Source organism: Ursus americanus, chromosome 14 (genome assembly GCF_024610735.1).
Source record: "Ursus americanus isolate L20-20 chromosome 14, mUrsAme1.1.p, whole genome shotgun sequence".
In the NCBI taxonomy this organism is placed as follows: Eukaryota; Metazoa; Chordata; class Mammalia; order Carnivora; family Ursidae; genus Ursus; species Ursus americanus.
Genome location: NC_142140.1, coordinates 31,745,855 through 31,764,756, shown reverse-complemented (window position 1 = coordinate 31,764,756; position 18,902 = coordinate 31,745,855). Strand labels below are relative to the sequence as shown.

General features: G+C 47.1%; 1 protein-coding gene across 8 annotated transcripts in view; it reads left to right on the top strand.

Moving 5' to 3' along the window:
• Positions 1-18,902, top strand: part of PXK (PX domain containing serine/threonine kinase like) — an 81,453-nt gene that overhangs the window by 5,338 nt on the left and 57,213 nt on the right. For 6 of the 8 annotated variants that reach the window (XM_045807465.2, XM_045807464.2, XM_087866913.1 and 3 more), the window contains exon 1: positions 1,547-1,758. The exons of the other annotated variants lie outside the window; for them this stretch is intronic. In XM_045807465.2, the coding sequence (XP_045663421.1) occupies positions 1,657-1,758 (102 nt within the window). In that variant the 5' untranslated portion in view covers positions 1,547-1,656. Of the gene's footprint in view, positions 1-1,546; positions 1,759-18,902 lie in introns of those variants that run through there. 8 annotated transcript variants of the gene reach the window in all.

Here is an 18,902-nt window from a genome sequence, read left to right as displayed (position 1 = left end):
TAACCTTTCCATACAGGTAGCAGTATCTCCATTTTGCAGATAGGGAGCTGGGGCTCAGAGAGGTTGGGTAACTTATTCAAGGTCACACAGATGGTAAATTACCAGAGCCCCAGAGATCCTGGTCATCTGATTCCAAGTCTAACTCCACTGTCCTGGGATGCAGCCCTCGGAAAGAGCAGTGGGGGTGCGATTGGAGGGAGAGGATTGGGTGGCAGGGGGAGTGCCAGAATTGTGACATTGGTTTCAGAAAGACTGTGGGGGCAAATCTGGAGCTGGGAAGTTGATCTCAAAGTTCTCTGGCTTTGGGTTTGAGGTTCTTGGAGCCAGTACAGTGGGACTGAAGACCCCAAGGCTACAGGATCTCGGTTGATGGTTCTCAGGGGTGAAAGCTGTTAAAAGAATTCCACCAAGTAAATCTGAAGATCTAATAGGCAGTATTAAGTGATTCATGATTCACCAACAACCCAACCAGCAAGTAGAAAGGAGCTCTGAGGAGCTGTACAAAAAGGAAGGTTTTTATAGGAAGGAGGGTGGAGCAAGGAAGTTATTAGCAAAAGAAAGGATTATTTCAGGCAAGGTCACTTTCCCTTAGGGGAAAGAGCAGGGGGTCTTACCAGGCAAATTACCTCATCTTCCTTTGGTGCAGGGGTGGGGGTGGAATGAATAGTTTGCGTGTCAGATTACTTCACTGGTGCTGGCCAGAAAATTCGTGATGGTTAAAACTACATTTCTGGGAGAGGTTGAAACCACAGTTAGGTTAGATAGTAAGCCTGGTTTAGGGGTGTAGCCTAGCATAGGTGACTCCATTTTGGGTCTATGGTTTTCTTTTTGACAAGGCCTTGTGGCTGGGGCCAAGGGTGGAGGATGGAGTCTGGGACCGAGGCCCGGTTTTTAGGATCCCCAGTTCCAAGAGCTTGGGTCTGAGGGTCCTGGAGTCCAAAGGCTCCAACTGTGGGGTCCAATTCTGACGACCCAGCTCTTAGGTTCTTGGGTCTGAAAAGCCAGGATCAAGGGTTCAGTAAAACCTGAATCTTAGGGGCTTGTTTTAGAAAGTTTCCGGGTCTGCAGGGCTCAGATTGAGGGTTTCATCTTGAAGGTCCCTCTCCTGGGTCTTAGGGTCCTTGGGCCCGGGAGGCCTGGGTGGGAAAGGTCCAGCTGTAAAGGTCTCAAGTCTGGCAGTACTGGCTTCGAGGGTCTAGAGCGAAAAGCCCAACATTGCGAGGCTTGGTTTGGCAATCTTTGGGCCTGAGGATTCCTGGATCGGAGGGCTCAGGATGCCATGTCTTCGATCTGAGGGTCTCTGGACGTGGTGGCTTCGGGTGGAGTGTCCTCAGGCTGGATGCTAAGGGTACGGGTCTACGGGCTTATGCGAGGAGCCGGGAAACGGGCGTCCAGGGCAGCGGCCACCGTGGCAGTGTGGCGCTAGGACCCCGCGGGAGGCGGCGCCGGGAAGGGCGGCAAGTGTTGACAGCGACGGCGTCGGAATAGCCGGCGCTAGGACCCCGCAAGCGCGGCGGGTGGCGGCGGCGCGTGGGGCGGCGCGTGTTGACAGCGGCGGCGGCGGCGGTGGCGGCTGCAGAGCCGGGCGGGCGGCGGGAGTCGGCGCCCCTGGTTCCTGCCCCTGGTGTCGAGGCGGTGGCGGACGGGCGTCCGGGGATGGCCTTCATGGAGAAGCCGCCGGCCGGCAAGGTGCTCCTGGACGACACGGTGCCGCTGACAGCAGCCATCGAGGCGAGCCAGAGCCTGCAGTCCCACACGGTGCGCGGCCGGCCGGTCGGGCGGGCGGCGCGGGGCGGCCCCGGGCCGCGAGAGGGCTTCGGGCGGCCCGGCGCGGGCCGCGCAGGGTCGCCGGGGCGGGGGCCGGGGCCGGGGGTCGGCGGCCCAGGCCGGGAGGGTAGTGCCGTGGCCGTGGCTCTGGGTCAGGGGCCCCGGGGCCCAGGTGAACTGAGGTCTGCAGGGGCCGGAGGTGGGGATCGCATCCCCCTGGGCCAAGCAGGAGGAGGGGCTCGGCGGTGCTGCTTCGAATAGTAGGCGGTGTTGGATTCCCGGGCCCACCTTGGCCAAGCGGAGTAAAGGGAACACTTGGGACCCTCTCCTCCACTTCAGCCCGCGGTCAGCCTTCTCTTTGGGGCCGCTGAGTTTTCCTCCCTACAGCTGGGGATCTGAGTGGCGGCGATGTGGATGTGCCTGGCCAAATGGCAGTGTGACTTTAGAGCCTACTTGTTGGGATAGCAGAGTGTAAACTGGCTGGGGTCTGCAGCCCCAGTTGCTGGGCAGCTGCCTGGCCTAGGCGCAGGGAAATGGTGAGGGAGGCAGTCTGGGGTCTTGCTGAGGCAGGTGTATGAGTGTGCTCCTTCCCTCCTCTAACCTGCTCTTTAGTGGGCAATGGTAGCATTCTTTTGAGTTTAAAATCCACTGGAGTAGCATAAAGGAGTAATAGGTCCTCATAGTAAACACAGGCAGGTTTCATTTCTGTTACATGTCTTTTATGGGTCTTTAAAACCAGGATTGTTTTCATTTGCCTGTACCTTTTTTTTTTGAAAAGCACACTGTGCATTATAATTTACAAGCAATAAACCTAGGAACTAGCAGAAAAACAGGAGCTGCCAGCCAGTGAGACTTTGTTTGGGAAATAATGAATGGGGAGAGAGAGATTCCTTAAATTGTAATGTTTTGTCAGGTCACCAAATCAGATTCCGGCTCAGAGGCTTGTTTGTTTACCATTGCAGTGTGTTTAGGGTTCATCATCTGGAGGCTAAAGCCCCACAATAGCCTTCTGTTTCTCTTTTTGTTCAAGCTGTTCTGGTGACTTCAAAGAGATCTTTTATTCTGTTGTATTAAAGTGGGACTTTTTTGAACCTCAGTTTCCTCTTCCGACAGCCATGCTTTATAGGGTTTGTATTGTTCAAAGTGTTCATTTCCAGTTAGGAAAATGATTATATTTTTTAAAAGTGTATTTTATTTTATCGTTTATCTTTAATCCTGTTTTACAGACTTGGGAGAAGGCACTGTGTTGGACAGAATTTTTACCCTCTGTAATGTATACTTATGGGAGTATGGGTTCAAGGTTGAAATTTAGGGCAGGTAGTCAAGAATAAATTCTGCTATTAAATTAGATTTTTGACTTGACTTTTGGCAAGAAAATCTTACAAACTTTCGGGGAGAGGGGTTGAGTCCTTTAGGTGTATTTTGTGCTGAAAGTAAAGAGACGCTTATAAATGCTCACAGATCATTTCTTTCAGGAAGCATTCCGTGATGGCCACTGTCCCAAGTCCTGTGCTCGCTTCCACCTTAACCGAGATCAGTTTATTCTGTAGTTACTTTTTTTAGTTTTCTTCTCCACCAGGTTATGAGAGGAGGGGCAGGGGCTTAATTTTGGGTCCCAGACCGAGGTGTCTGATAGGATTTCATATGTGTTTGTTGACTGAATAAACGAATGAATTGCAACCTTACTTTGCCTCTTTTTTGTTTGTGTAAAATGGTAGTGGTGAGAATTGGAACAACGTGGCATCTGAGGTGCTAAGTTAAGGGGTCAGCGCTTCCGCAAGGTAGTGAAAGATATAATAGGATTCCATTTGTACTGCAGAGCTTTTCTTTAAGAAATAAAATAATTTAGAGTAGAGAATGGGAGTCCCTATAATGATGACTGATCACAAAACACAGTGACTCACAGGAGACCCATAGAGGCAGATGTGGTGGAGTAAGGAACACTGTAGCATTGTCTTACGCAATTTTTGACTGTTCTATGTTCTTGTCATTATAGCTGTAGAATTAAAGACTGGGAAATGTTGCATCAGCCCTGAACTTTATTGAGAAAATCATATGCTGATGCAGACTTTCTGGATTATTAGCCCCTTATGAGTAAGTCCCTTTAAAACAGGAACTGTTGGAAATTATTTTGGAAAGAAGTAGTTGTTAATGGTGGCATATGGAAGAAAAGAGCATTGTTTTCTTTTGGGAAAACTGACGGTGGCTTTCCTACTTGTTAGCTGAAGGGAGATGGTGTCCCAAAAGTCAGAGGGCAGTCCTCCCTCTGAAATGCTGAAGAATGGAAGTTGCTCCTTGGCTATAGGTTGGAAACATACAGAGAGAGTATATAGTAGACGGACTTTGAGTTGGAAGAGGCAAGACGTTAATACAGTTTTGGGCAGACATTTGCTATTCTGTGACATTGGTTGGGCAAGTCACAAAAAGGTTAACTTTTTGATGTGTAGTTTGATGTTGTAAAGAGGGTAATAAATGCCTGCTCTGCCTGCCTTCCAAGGTTGTTACAAAGATCAAATGAAATAGTCTTTATGAAGTAATTTGTAAAGGGCATTTCCTTCTTCTTCCAGCTGTTCACTCCCTGGTGAAATAACATCCAAAGCGTTAAACATGGTAACTTGTTATTATTGTAAATAGCTAATTTCTGTCCATAGTTCCTTACCTTTATCGAGGTTGTTTAGCTTTGGGAAACAGAATTTACAGCAGAATATTTTAGGTTACATAGGATTTAAAATTTATGGACTTGGGAGGGAAAAATTCTGTGGATTGGAAAATACAGATGCCAGGATGGAGGGAACACAAGGTCACCACCAGAAAGGCATCTTTGGATGAGAAACTGGCAGAGAGGGCACAGATGGGTAGATGATTCTGTTCCTGACTGTGGTTTGAATGATTTTATTTTCACTTTTATGGAGCACAATGAATTTGGCTTCAGGAAATAGACCAGGCCTCTGCTGCAAGGAAATGAAACTTCCCTAAAATCAGAAGGGACCATAGTTAGGGAGGATGCTTTCAGCCTGGGGTGGGAGGAAAGGGAAGGACTTTTCCGAACAAAAGGAATTTGAATAAAAAGCTGTACAGGTGAATTGTGGGAAAGTATGGGGGGGACGAAGGGAAGACAAGGGAAATATAGACGTTCTTGGTGACATGAAAGGGAAAACTTCTAAAAATCAATAGACTGGGAAAATGCTTACCTAGCTGAAATGGAAACCAGAGGAAACCGACAGTTTTGGAGAGGGTTGTTATCAAATATGCTTATCAGATTTGTGCTGGTCAGGGCGCTGCGGCGTGCTAGCACTTCATCTCGGTTTCCTCCTGTTTAAAATACTCTTCTGTGAGGTTCATTTACTCTGCATTTGGTGCATTTTGTTCTTAAGAAACAAAAGATAATTCTAGTGATATTTGAGGCATAACATTTTTTAAAATCTGGGGAAGATAATATTACACGTGGAGATCTTTACTGAAATTGGGTCTCTCTTTGAACCTTTGATTTTCGGAAACTATTCCTGCACAGTTTATTTATTCAGCAGTACTCGTTAATTCAGCAGAAATGTGTTGGGTACCTACTGCGTGCCAGACACATGCTGGAGATCTGGTGGTCCGCTAGACAGCTCCTGCTTGCATTGAGTTTTTGTTCTATGGGATTCTGAGGTCTTCCGTTTCCCAAGGTGTAGACAAGTCAGTCAGAGTCTTTACCTGTCGTAACACAGATGGTTTTGAAGTTCCTTTTGTGGCTTGGATTATTGAGCCTCAGCTTTTTAATCAGTGGCCTTTTTTATGTAGTCTTTTAAACTCTGTTCACACATCGTCAGAATACCTATTCAAATGTTATGCCAAGTCAGCAAACCTCATTGCCTTCAGAGCCTGACATATTAGGCAACCCAGTACTCAATATTAGGATCTACCTGGGCTTCCTTTTGGAATGCTGTTTGGAAGTTTCTCTAGAATTCCAAGTTATACTGAATACTTTGAAAAATTCCTTGAAGATATTTACATAGGCAAATGCAGACCGAATGATAATTCCTCATTTTATAGCAAGATAATAAGTTTTTTTGAAACCTTTTTTTTTTTTTTAAGATTTTATTTCTTTATTTGAGAGAGTGAGTGAGAGAGATGAGAGAGCGCACACAGAGGGAGAAGCAGACTCCCCACTGAGCAGGGAGCCCAATGCGGGGGGGGGGGGGGGGGGGGCTCCATCCCAGGATCCTGGGATCAGGATCTGAGCTGAAGTCAGACGCTTAACTGACTGAGCACCCAGGCGCCCCAAGTTTTCTTGAACTCTAATCACTTGTCTTCTACTTGGTTATGTATTTTTCCCCACTTGTTTTTGAAACCTGTGATGGATGCAGTTGCAAAAGTCTGAGTTGGAACCTTTTGGATAATGGTAATTAGTTAATTTAAAGATTGTAAATAAACTGTACCTATTGAAGTCAGTTTTTTGCAGACTGATTTAGGGGCTGGTGATTTTTTTTTTTTTTTTTTTTTTTTTTTTTTTGAGATTGAGCGCCCAAGAGGGGAGGGGTAGAGGAAGAGAGAGAGAGAGAGAGAGAGAGAGAGAGAGAGAGAACCTTAAGCAGGCTTCACGCCCAGCTCAGAGGCTGATCTCACAACCCCGATATCATGACCTGAGCCGAAATCAAGAGTCAGACGCTCAGCTGCTTAACCCACTGAGCCACACAGGGGCCCCTAGGGGCTGGTGATTCTTAATCCTCATTTATCACCTCTTTTGAGGATTATCCCACTAGGAAGACTTTTTGTAGTAGGAATACAAATAAGAAGCTGGCTGTAGTTACTTGGAAGAAACAGGATTCTGGGGCTGAAGTTTATTTTAGGAAAAAAGATCTTATGTGTTTTGCTCCTTAGGGGAGTATCGTAAATATTCACCCATGTCTACACAGCTTCTGTATAGTTTGTGATCTTTTTTTTTTTTTTTTTAAAGATTTTATTTATTTATTCGACAGAGAGAGACAGCCAGCGAGAGAGGGAACACAAGCAGGGGGAGTGGGAGAGGAAGAAGCAGGCTCATAGCAGAAGAGCCTGATGTGGGACTCGATCCCGTAACGCCGGGATCACGCCCTGAGCCGAAGGCAGACGCTCAACCGCTGTGCCACCCAGGCGCCCCTATAGTTTGTGATCTTAATAAGATTGTTCAAAATATTGATTGTTGGTTGATGGTCTAAATGGGTTCATTTGGGCCAACTAGAACAAACCTGTTTTCTACTGAGGCAGGTAGTGGTTCCTTTTCAAGCTGCTAGACTATTCTGAACGGCTTCACATGAAATGAAGCTCCTTTATGTTCCAGCTTTGGTATCCTGAAGACAGGAGAGCAGGACTCGAGCATTGTTTTAGAACTCAGAAGTGTTTGAGTGCTTGGGGGTGTTGTAGAAGGGAGACTAATAGGTTTTTCCATTGTTTTCCCCCTGAAACTCGAAGTCATCCTTGTCGGTGGCTTCTTTCACAAGTAGGATGCACATGGTAGGGGAAATGAAGGTATGACTGTCTTCAGAGGAGATGACAGGGCCCTTCATTTTCAGTTTGAAATTTTGACTAAGGACTAAGGGACAAGCACTTTATCTGGGGTAAATACTTGGACTTCTGGAGGGGAAGAGTTTGTGCAGATTGGCCATTTAGTCTCCAGCTGATCTTGCTGACTACCAAATTTGGGGTGAGTCTGGCCATTTCCAGCTGAAGATGAAGCTGTCAAGTATTTCCTCCTGCTTACTGAAAGAGTACATTGTTACTGTTGTCTTCAAATAATTGAGTAGTTATTTTTTGGTGGCTGAGAGGGTATTCCTGTTAGTATAATATTTGTTTGGGGAACCCATTGCAAGAGGAGTCTTCTAGAAATTTTTTCCCCCTAGTAACAGCTTTATATGTAATTCACATACTGTACAATTTACCCATTGACTATACAAATCAACATAAGTATATTCACAGAGTTGTGTACCTATCTCCGTAATCAGTTTTAAAATTTTATGTATTTATTTGAGAGAGAGAGTGGGGGTCGGGGGAGGGGTGGGGGGGGAGAAGAGCAGGGAGAGAGAATCCTCAAGCAGACTGCCTGCTGAGCACAGAGCCTGAAGCAGGGGTTGATCCCAAAACCCTGAGATCATGACCTGAGCCTAAATCAGGAGCTGGCTACTTAACTGACTGAGCCACCCAGCCCCCCCCCTTTTTTAAGATTTATTTATTTATCATAATCAACTTTAGAACATTTTCATTACCCTGAAAGGAAGCCCCATACTGTTTAGCCATCACCCTAGGAAGTTTGTAACATTGCAGGATGCTAAACTCAGCACACATTCTTAGCACAAGCTCTTTATCTCTCTGGGTTTACCTCCTTTTGCAATATTATTAGAGGGACAAATTCTCCATAAATGCTCCTATACATGTTTGGATAACCTCCCAGAACCTCCCCGGCCTGAAGCCTACTCTTAGGCAGTGAATCTTAGGGTAAGAATCACTGCTGGAGAAGGTTTTCTAAACTGCAGACTCGGAGAAGAAGCATGCGTCTAAACATTTCACCTTGCTGCATATGAACCCTGCTTTCAGGAAGCCCTGGCTTGGGAACAATAGATGAATTCGGTCCTGTTGGTGTGAAGGAGTTACTCCGGGTTGCACCTCACCTGGTGCATCGCGCTGTGGGTGCCGAGGTGACTTACGAGAGCAGCCCAGCGGAAGGGCAGAGGGCTGTGTGCCGGAGAGCAGGGTGTGTGCGCCCCTGGCCAGCTCTCTGTGGATGGCATCTCAGCAAGGCTGCCCGCATTTCTTCCGTGTGGCTCCCCAGAAACTGGTCATTTCTCCTTAGTTCGGTCGAGGTGGTGGGAGCAGGGAGTGAATAGAGTGCTGGTGTGGGACAGCCCTGGGTCTAAAACGTCTGAGGTGCAAAGGGAAAGCAGCATTTGTTCAGGCCTTCCTTTGAGCCTGTCCTTCGCCCAGGTGACAGGGGACTGGTGGGCGGGGACACAGTGCACTTTAGTCCGGATAGGGTGGGGGGGTGGGGATGGAGCCTGAAGCGGGCCTGCTCACCCCACACCTCTAGTCAGGCCAAGTGTCTGGCCGGCAGGACCGCACTCACTGTCCCCCGGAGCACAGGGAAGGGCTGGCTGCCGCGTTGCCGTGCTCTGTGCGTCTCTGCCTGGGACCCTGTAGATCACCATGCTCACTTTGAGCCTTCCGCTCCTGACTCCATGCTGCTTCTGGAGCTCCGGCTCGCCGACGGGCGCTGCGGTCGGTGCTGGGGAAGCCCTGGTGAGCAGGCCCGGCTCCAGGAGCTCGGAGGCTACTGAGCCTCTGTGCAAGCAGGACACACCTCTGGCCCTTCCCACTCCGTAGATGATAAGGGGCACTCGGGCAGCTTGTTCTGCCTCTGTCCATGTCTTTCCCTTTGAGGTTTGTTCTGCGACCCCCCCCCAATCCAGCCTTTCACGTCTATGTATTGTCACTTTGATTCCATTTCAAACTGGCACATTCCCTAGCATGTAGATAGTAAGCATTCAGTAAGTAAGTGGATTTGTTGTGTGATTGCAGTTATCTGAGCTGCAACTCAGGGAACCCTTCCTGTGGACAGCTGGATATGCTTTTCTTTTTTCTTTTTTTTAAGATTTTATTTATTCATTTGAAAGAGAGAGCACAAGTGGGGGAGGGGGGGAAGCAGATTCCCCACTGGGAGCCTGACGTGGGGCTCAGTCCCAGGACCCTGGGATCATTACCTGAGCTGAAGGCAGACACTTAACTGACTGAGCCACCCAGGCGCCCCATGAAGCTGACTATGCTTTTCCTTCCTCTGAAATTCCCATTCAGCTTTATTGGTTCTAAACGTGCAAGCGTCTTCCATACCTGTTCGTTCGTTTCTCTTTACTTCTTTCTTTCTTTCTTTTAGATTTATTTATTTATTTTAGAGAGAGAGAGAGAGAGAGCGCACATGCAGGGGGCAGGGGAGGGCCGGGGGAGAGGGAGAGAGAATCTCAAGCAGACTCAGTGCTGAGCATGGAGCCTGACGCAGGACTCGATCTCATGACCCTGAGATCATAACCTGAGCAGAAACCAAGAGTCGATGGTTAACCGACTGTGCCACCTAGGCACCCCCATACCTGTTATTTCTTACTACTTTGTTTTCTATTTATAATCTTCCCCTCCCACACATGTGAATGTGTAAGGCAGGAGCAGAGGGACAATACCTTAATGACCTTGGACAAATGCTTTGATCTCTCCAGCCTGTTTTCTTGTAAAGTGTGGATAGTGAGAGTCTGTTAGTGCTGCTGTGAGGATTAACTGAGCTCACACATGGAACGTTCTAAACAGAGCTCAGCACATAAGTGTCAGCTGTTTTGATGTAGTGTATTACCTCTGTATTTGCCAGAACACTAGTTAAACTTTTTAGGTACTAGTGCTTGTCAAGTATGTTCAGCGGAAAAAGAATTATTTATTTAAAAGTTTCTCTTGCTGCCAGCTATGACTGCTTTGCTAACAAATGGCAAAAGAGACAGTGACATGTCAAAGAGCAACTCCCTTGCCGCCTTTTTCTTTTTCGTTCTGAAGGAACCTGTTTTGATAGCCCGGCTGGGGGGTGGGGTGGGGATGCAGCACGGGTCCCCTTCTGGGGCCTGCCCGGTAGCAGAGCTAGCTGTTGGTGTTCAAAGGCAGCGGAAGAGGTGGAGGAGGCAAATGGGCAGGCCACAGGGTTCGACCACTGAACTGGCAGATGTGCTCCCAGAGACCGGGCCTGAAGGGAGGGGGGGCCCCTGGCAAATGCCCATTTCAGCTCTTCACATCGCAGCTTTTGTTCGTCAACAGCATCCGTGTACGCACATTTGACCTCTGGCCGCAGGTTGACAAAATAAGATAGAAAGCCCTCTGCTTTGTTCTTTCCCCTGCCAAGTAGACCGTGCCCGCTGACATTCGTGAGGGGGCAGGCTGGGGGGCAGCTGACATCAGAACACCGCTTCCTGAGAAACCCACTTGTATTCTGTAGAGCACCGCGGACTTCCTTTCCCTTAAGTGCCACGCACCAGTAGTCGGGCTGTGGGCACACACACCAGGTTTGGGGGCCTTTCAGTCCGAAGCACAGCACTCCTTCCTTGTCAGAAAGCCTCTGCGGGGTTGGGAACCTTAGCAAGCACCTATGAGGAGTCTCCTGTGAGCTGGGCACCGGGCCGTGTATTAAGATAAAAAGATGAATGAAGCAGGGAGCTTATATCCTGGTAGAGATGGCAGACGTATAAGCCAAAGACGAAGTGAGGTGTTGAAAGTGCCAGCCCGGGACACCTGGGTGGCTCAGTTGTTAGGCGGCTGCCTTCGGCTCAGGTCATCATTGAGGGTCTGGGATCAAGCCCCGCGTCTGGCTCCCTGCTTAGGGAGCCTGCGTCTCCTATCCCTCTGCCTGTAGCTCCCCCTGCTTGTGCTCTCTCTGTCAAATAAATAAAAATAAAATCTTTTTTAAAAAAAGAAAAAGTGCCAGCCCGCCTGGGAGCGGTGAGGGGCAGTAGGAGTGGCTGCAGCCACCCAGGTCCTCCTGGGGGTTTGGGCTTGACAGCCTCTCAGAGAACAGGTTCTGAATCAGCACTCTCCAGGTTTCTGAACTTGCAAACTCCTTTCATAGTACTACTGAATTGTAACCCCCCAAAAGTGATTTTGAATTAAAAATATGTTTTATTCAGACCAGTACATTATTAAAAACTATATTAATGTTTGGGATCTGAATTACAGTGTTTTTTGAAATATGAGAGGCAGTGAGAATTGTGGTAAGATGAATACAGCTTACGGCACTGATCATGGCCTTCTTCAGACAATTTGCAGAATTACCAGCTTTATGGTTGTCACTTCTCGTATGTCTCACTAACTTCTCACTTAACTCGTATTTTACCATTGGCATTCCTAATAAAGCCTATCTTTAGTCATGGGTGTAAATGAAACCATGTATGACTCAGAGCAAAATCAATTAAAAAGCTGTGTAGTAGCCAAAACCATGATAAATCAAATAAACCATGAACACACTCATCTGATTTCTATGACTGGCCTCATGTCTCCTGTGTGTTCACTTGGAGGCTCTTAGTCCGTTCTTGGTTAAAGGGAGAAAGCAGGGGAGCAGCAGGCAGAGGGAAAAGCAGGCCCCACTGAGCAGGGAGCCCAATGCAGGACTCCACCCCAGGACCCCAGGATCATGACCTGAATTGAAGGCAGACCCTTAACTGATTGAGCCACCCAGGTGTCCCAAAGGGAAAAAATATTTAAATAATTGTTTAATTGATGTATTTTTTAAAAAGTAGGAATAGAAACAGAAGCCTGGTAGCCTTTAACACATAAATCCTTTCAGAGACTCTAGTTCATCCTGTTCTAAACCGTTACTAACCCACCATAAGGATCTCAGTTTAAAAATACTAAAGAATGACTAGCTATGTTCTCTGAAGCTAGGTCGCATTTGCAGACTTCAGTTCATTGAGCGGATACTGCTGTGAGCACGCCCCTTGCTCCTGGCACTGTGCTGGGCACTTGGGGTGCACATCGGAGCGAGACAGATGTGGTCCCTGCCTTTGTTTGTTTGCTCATTCCAAAAGGATCTGTCCTGGAGGTTTCGGGTGTGGGGTAAAAGATGGGAAAGGGAGATTGGGGCCAGCTGTGGGGCCCCTTGGAGGCCAGGCTCAGGGATCTGAACAGCAGTGAGGGACTTGAGCAGGTATATAGCATGTGAAAGTGGTATTTTAGGAAGCTTAATGTGCTGGCGGTGAGTAGGGGTCCATGAAAAGTGTGAAGGAAGGGGAGAGGAGAGTCCATGGTGGTAATGAAGCAGTGGGGTTAGAAAGGCCACATCAGGTCAGTGGCAGTGGGGAGAGAAGGACCAGCGAGAGGGAGTAATGAAACAGAGAAGTCTGCTAGGTAGAGGCCATAAGGGAAGCAAAGGCACCCGAAATGATTAGAGAAACAGTCCAAGGTAAGCGAGCTGTAGCTGGTCTTCCCGGGAAGATTGTGAGTCTGAGTTTGGTTCTGGAAAGTTCGGGCAATACTGAAGAGGCAGTGGCACTTGCCATGATAAGGGTTAGCATTGTTTAAGCACTTGGTACGGGCGGGGCCCAGCCCTGTGGTAAGTTCTCTGTGTTACTTATCTCATTTCCTAAGTTGGACAAATGGGAGCCCCCATGTAACCACTGTGTAACGTTTTCATCACTCCAGATACTTCCTTGAGGCCTCTTTGCAGTCAGTATCCTTTCTCTGATCCCTGGCAGCTGCTGGTCTGCTTTGTGTTACTGTCATTTCACCTTTTCTAGAATGTCATATAGAAATGGCATCTTACAGGGTATAATGGTTTGCATCTGGCTTCTTTCAGCATAAAGCTTTGACATTCTTTCAGGTTGTCGCATGTTTCTTTTTATTGCCCAGTAGTATTTCACCCTTTGTTATGCATTCATTAGCTGGTTGACATTTGGGTTGTTTCCACTTTGGGGCTGTTGTGAATAGAGCTTCTGTGAGCATTGGGTACCAGTCTTTGTGTGGACATACTTTCCTTTCTCCTGGGCAAATATCTAGGACTGGAATTGCTTAGTCACATGGTAAGCGCATATTTAACTTTAAAAAAGAAATGACCAAACTCTTCTAGATTCTTACCTGAGTCTCGTGACAACTCTGGGTTGAGTTCACTACTATCAGTTCACTATTGAGTTCACTGTTATTTTTCAGTTGCAAGGAAATGAGGTGCAGAGAGGATAAGTAACTTGCTCCAGGCCACAGGGCTGGGGGCGGCAGAATGGTTTGTAGACCAGTGGATTTTGAGCCATTCCCAGCCTGATCTGTTATTAGGGCCCGCAGAGCAGTGGACCTGTTTGATGGCTCCAGGAAGCCCAGGCCTACATGAGGATGAGTTAGGGGTCCTCCCTTGAGCCACAGAACCAGACACTGATTTGGGTTACCGTGTTCTCAGTTCTCCCATCCCACACCTGCAGAGGCGTGGAGTTAGTTCATTACATACAGTGGAGGCTTTAGGGGAATACTTTCCAACGGAAATATAATGCAAACCACATAGTTAATTTTAAGTTCTCTCGTAGCCACATTAGAAAAGTAAAAGGGAACGGGTGAAATAATAATCTGTTCCTAACCCAATATATCTAAAATATTATTTCAATAGATAATCAGTATAAAAACTATTAATATGCTGGGGGCGCCTGGGTAGCGCAGTCGTTAAAGCGTCTGCCTTCGGCTCAGGGCGTGATCCCGGTGTTCCGGGATCGAGTCCCACATCGGGCTCCTTCACTGGGAGCCTGCTTCTTCCTCTCTCACTCGCCTGCTGTGTTCCCTCTCTCGCTGGCTGTCTCTCTGTCACATAAATAAATAAAATCTTAAAAAAAAAAAAACTATTAATATGCTTTATGTTCTCTATGCCATACAAAGTTTTTGTAGCCAGCTGTGCCTTGTAGAACTACAGCATACAGCGTACAAACATCTGTTGGGACTAGGCACATTTCAGGTGCATGAGAGCTACATACTGCTTGTGGCTACTATACTGGACAGCCCAGATACAGACATTAAAAATAATATCCAGACGTGCGGTTGCTACTATGGAAAGAGATTCGTCTTATATTAAGTGGGGGAAGAAAAGCAAGTCATAACACACTATGTTTACTGTGCTCACATTTTCATAAATGTCTAATGTTTATATCTGCAAACAGTCTGTAACTATACTGTCCAGGGGCTACAGTTAGCCACTTAAACTACTTAAATTTAGTAAAAGTAAGTACTTAAACTGCAGTCCCTCAGTCACACTAGCCACATGTACCCAGTGGCCACTCTGTTGGACGTCACAGCCTTAGGTCAGTACTCTCTCCAGGCTGCCGAACTGAGAGAGAAGAGGGGAGCGGGAGCCAGGAGGGCTTGGTGACCATTGAGACCCAGAGCCTTCATGGTTTCTGAGAGGAAAGCATAGGAAAGAGGTGCAGCTATTGTTGGACTTTAACAGGAACATAGTGTGGAAACCGAACGGCCTCGTCAAAGACCCTGTTCCATTCTGGGACAACTGAAGTTAACCACCATTCACATTGCTGGGTGCTCACTCCAGAAGCCTGATGTCCACGTTAGGACATCTAAAAATATTCCTCTCTGCTTCTTCGGAACCTGCCTCGTGTTCATGGGGCGCTTACTTAACATGGGGAAGAGAACAGAATTTTCGTATTTGTACACTGCTTCTGTGCGGTGCCCGATTACATTCAGCCCGCAGTTTGTGAACGTGCAGGAGGAGGCAGCTTGCCAGGCACAGAGGTCTCCGAGTGCTCTGCAGCTATTTCAACTCCTGTTACCCAGGCCTGGGTTCCTGTTGTCGGCAGCCTGCCCCTCACTGCCTCTGGGCTCCTTCCTCACTCGGGCCTGGTTTTGCCTGTTTAGCTGACCTCTCCTTCAAAATGAGGGGTGTGTGATGTGTAAGCATCCTGCCTCAGGCCACAGAGAGTAGGAAGTGCTGAGCCCCTGGGTCGACAGGCGGGGGTGGAGTCCATTCTCCTGACTTCCTAGCTGAGTGCCCTTGTTGAAGGCACCTGCCCTCTCTGAGAAGCGGGGTTCTTGTGAAAAAGAGGTAGTGACACGTACCTCCAAGCACTGCTGGGAGTTGGGATAAGCTGAGGAACAGAAGAGTTAAGTGCCTTCAGCTCTGAAGAGGTCTAGGGTAGCGTGGCGTGTATAGTCACTTACATGATTATGACTGGAACTAGCTTCTCAGGAGGACACAGGGATGCTTTGAGGCGAGGCGGGGTGAATTTATGTGCAGTCAGCCCTCCCTCATCCTTTGTGATGCTGAGCAGTTCTACTCCATTGAAACCACTAGGGACTTCCCTAGCTTGACTTCCCCATAATTTCAAGCTCCTTTCCCACCAAATATTTTACCACCCCTGACACTAATAGAAGAGTTAATTTGTTTGACTTTCATCTCCTTTTTTTCCAGTCTCCCCAGCACAGTAAAAGTGCTGGTGAGTCATAAAAGTTCCTTCGCCAAAGGAAAAAAGATGATAGCTTGTATTATCATTGGTGATGTACTGTGCTCTTATCCGAGCTCAGATAATCTCAGTCCTTATCACTCAAGATTCTTTGTTTGCGTAGCATGTTTTAAATTACATGGGTAACAAATCAAGGAACTTTTGGAAAAATTGTTTTTCCTGATTAGGGAAGTAAAATATGCTCATTGAGGATAACCTAAAAAATATGAAAAAAATAGCTAAGAGAATTTAAACCACACATAATTTCACCCCAGGAGATAACTACTGTTAACATTTATTGTAGTTCTCTCTTCCTATCAATGTTATCACAGTTTTTTATCCTTTTAGAATATTTGACATTATAGCATACACATTATCCTGTGTAATGAAAAATTCTTTTAATACACCGTTCCAAAGGTTATATCATAACATGACCATTCTCTTATTGTTGATATCCAGGTTCTTTTAGGGGGAGGCTTTTTACTTAGCTTCCTTAAAAATGGATATAGAAGGGGTTCCTGGCTGGCTCAGTTGGTGAAACCTGTGACTCTTGATCTCGGGGTTGTGGGTTCGAGCCCCACGTTGGGTGTAGAGATGACTTAAAAATCAAATCTTTTTTTTCTTTTAAGATTTTATTTGTTTATTTTGACAGAGAGATAGAGAGTGAGCACAAATAGACAGAGCAGCAGGCAGGGGAGAGGGAGAAGCAGACTCTCCGCTGAGCAGGGAGCCCTATGTGGGGCTTGATCCCAGGACTCTGGGATCATGACCTGAGCTAAAGGCAGACGCTTAACCGTCTGAGCCCCCCAGGTGCCCCTTAAAAATAAAATCTTAAAAATAAATAAATGTGGGCATAGAAGCGGGGACAAGAGAAGTTGGAGTAATGGTGCTTGCTGTCAGAAATCAGAGACTGATAAAAGTATTTCCCCTGTTCAAAGAGAGTGGCTGCTGCTTGTTGTTCCCCTGGTGCTCTTGACAGTGCTGTGGCCATCTCCCGTGCTTGCTGATAAGGGCTGTGTTGTATTCACCTATCCACACCTTGTGTTTGCTGTTTCTTAGCAGAAGAGAAAACTAAGTTACAGAGCTGTCCTCCGTGCTGGGTGCTGTCAGTATACAATCTCATCTAATACTTCCTGCCATCCTGTTGGAAAGGTAGGATTTTGCTGGTAATAAGCTGAGGCGCAGAGGCTCAGCAAAGTTAGGTCACAAAACTAGTGAAGTGGCAGTTGGGCTTTGAATTGGGTCTCTGTGACTGGAAAGCCAAGGCCTCTCCCCCTGGGGACTTGCAGTGGTGGCATGGGGGAGTGGTGCACAGTGTGGCTGATCCACACATCAGCCTCCAGAAGGCTTTGGGACCATGGCACAGGGGGTAGGCAGAGAAGTGGCCCCAGGAGGAGGAACACTTCCTTCCTAGCTGGTACTCAGGTCGGTGAGGGTTGAGGAGTTGGCCACCCCCAGATACAGAAGAGCCCCCATAAAAATCATTAATTCCAGCCAGATCAGAGTTTGTGTGTTTACTGTCTTTTCTAGCCTGCCAGCTAAATACTGGTTCTCTGAGGTTATGTTCACTGCGTCTGTTTCTACACTTTTAGGGCGTCAGCCCAAGAAATTTGAGGATTATTGGAGGTCATATTTCATTTTTAATTACTATTTAATTGAGCCCGAAATTTTTGAGGGTTTTTTTCCCTTTGCTTTGACGTAAATGGAATTCATGGGTTCCCATCTTAGCAAATTATGTAATTTGCTTTGGCGTCATTCAAGGGTCCTTGTGCTACAGAATGCCACAGGAACTGCTGTTGAAAATGCCATGTTGATTCTCGAGTCAGGTCTGTGACCGAAAGGATTTTTGAGCACTGCTCTGCCGTGTTTCTCCTAGCTGAAACATGGGCTGTCTTTGAAGTCGGGCGTGGAGACCAGCTCCCCCGGCAGGGCAGGAGACTGTCCCACAGGGGAGAGCGTGGACTTCAAAAGGCCGGGAGAAGGAAGAAGCAGGCTCAGTAAGGCAGTGGCATCTCGCTGCAGGCATCAAAGCGTGTGTATGATGTGTTCCTTGCCCCTTCTGGGAACACAGAGTAGAAATTGGAGAACTTGCTTTGCATAGAGGTGAAGCACACAGTTCTATGATTCAGTTAGATTTTAAATGAGATTTATTTCACTTGGTCGAAAAGGAGATACAGTTGGCTTCACTCACCTGCCTAAATTTAGGTTAAGATCGTGGTGATTCTTAAAATGCCTTTTATTTTATTATTTTTGAAAGATTTTATTTATTTGAGAGAGAGAGAGAGAGCTCGAGCACAAGCGGGGTGGGAGGTGCAGAGGGAGAGGGAGAAGCAGACTCCCCGCTGAGCAGGGATCCCGATGCGAGCTTGATCCGGGACCCCGAGATCATGATCCAAGCTTAAGGCAGACACTGAACCGACTGAGCCACCCAGGCTCCCCCTTCACATGCCTTTTAAAACCCTAATGCTTTCATTGCTTTGGGGGCAGGTTTTGCACATTATTGGATTGCACAGCAATGAGAATAAAACACAGGTACATTTCAGCACTGAAAATCTACAAATGAAACAACAAGTAATGAATATTTAACAGCGTAAGGAGTAATTATTAATTCTAGGTGAAATATTAAGAATTGTAAGCAGCCAGGTAGGTTGGTGGTAACCTGAGCAGAAGTCCTGCAACTGAGAATTTCCTTGGAGACCTTGTTGTCCTTCAGGGTGATGTTGCCCATTACCCGTGAGCTGTGGCTCTTGTGCTGTGTGATACCATGGGTTTGAATACTGAGTTTATAAAGGGGTGATAAATCAGGGCTTGGAAGATCCATGGAGACTTTCTTTCTTTCTTTTTTTTTTTAATTGTTTTTTATTATTTAAGTAGAGTTGACATACAACTCTGAGAGCACGAGAGGGGGGTGGAGGAGCAGAGGTAGAGAGAGAAGCAGACTCCCCATTGAGCAGGGAGCCCAATGCGGCTGGATCCCAGGACCCTGGGATCATGACCTGGGGCGAAGGCAGATGCTTAACCGACTGAGCCACCCAGGTGCCCTGTGACTTTATTTTATAACTAGAAGTTTGTACATTTTAGTCTCCTTCACCTATTTCACCCATGCCCCCACCCCCATAGAGATTTTCTTGAGCATGCTGTTTGACTTTTCCTAGATGTAGGAAAAAGCAACATGCTTCCTCCTTC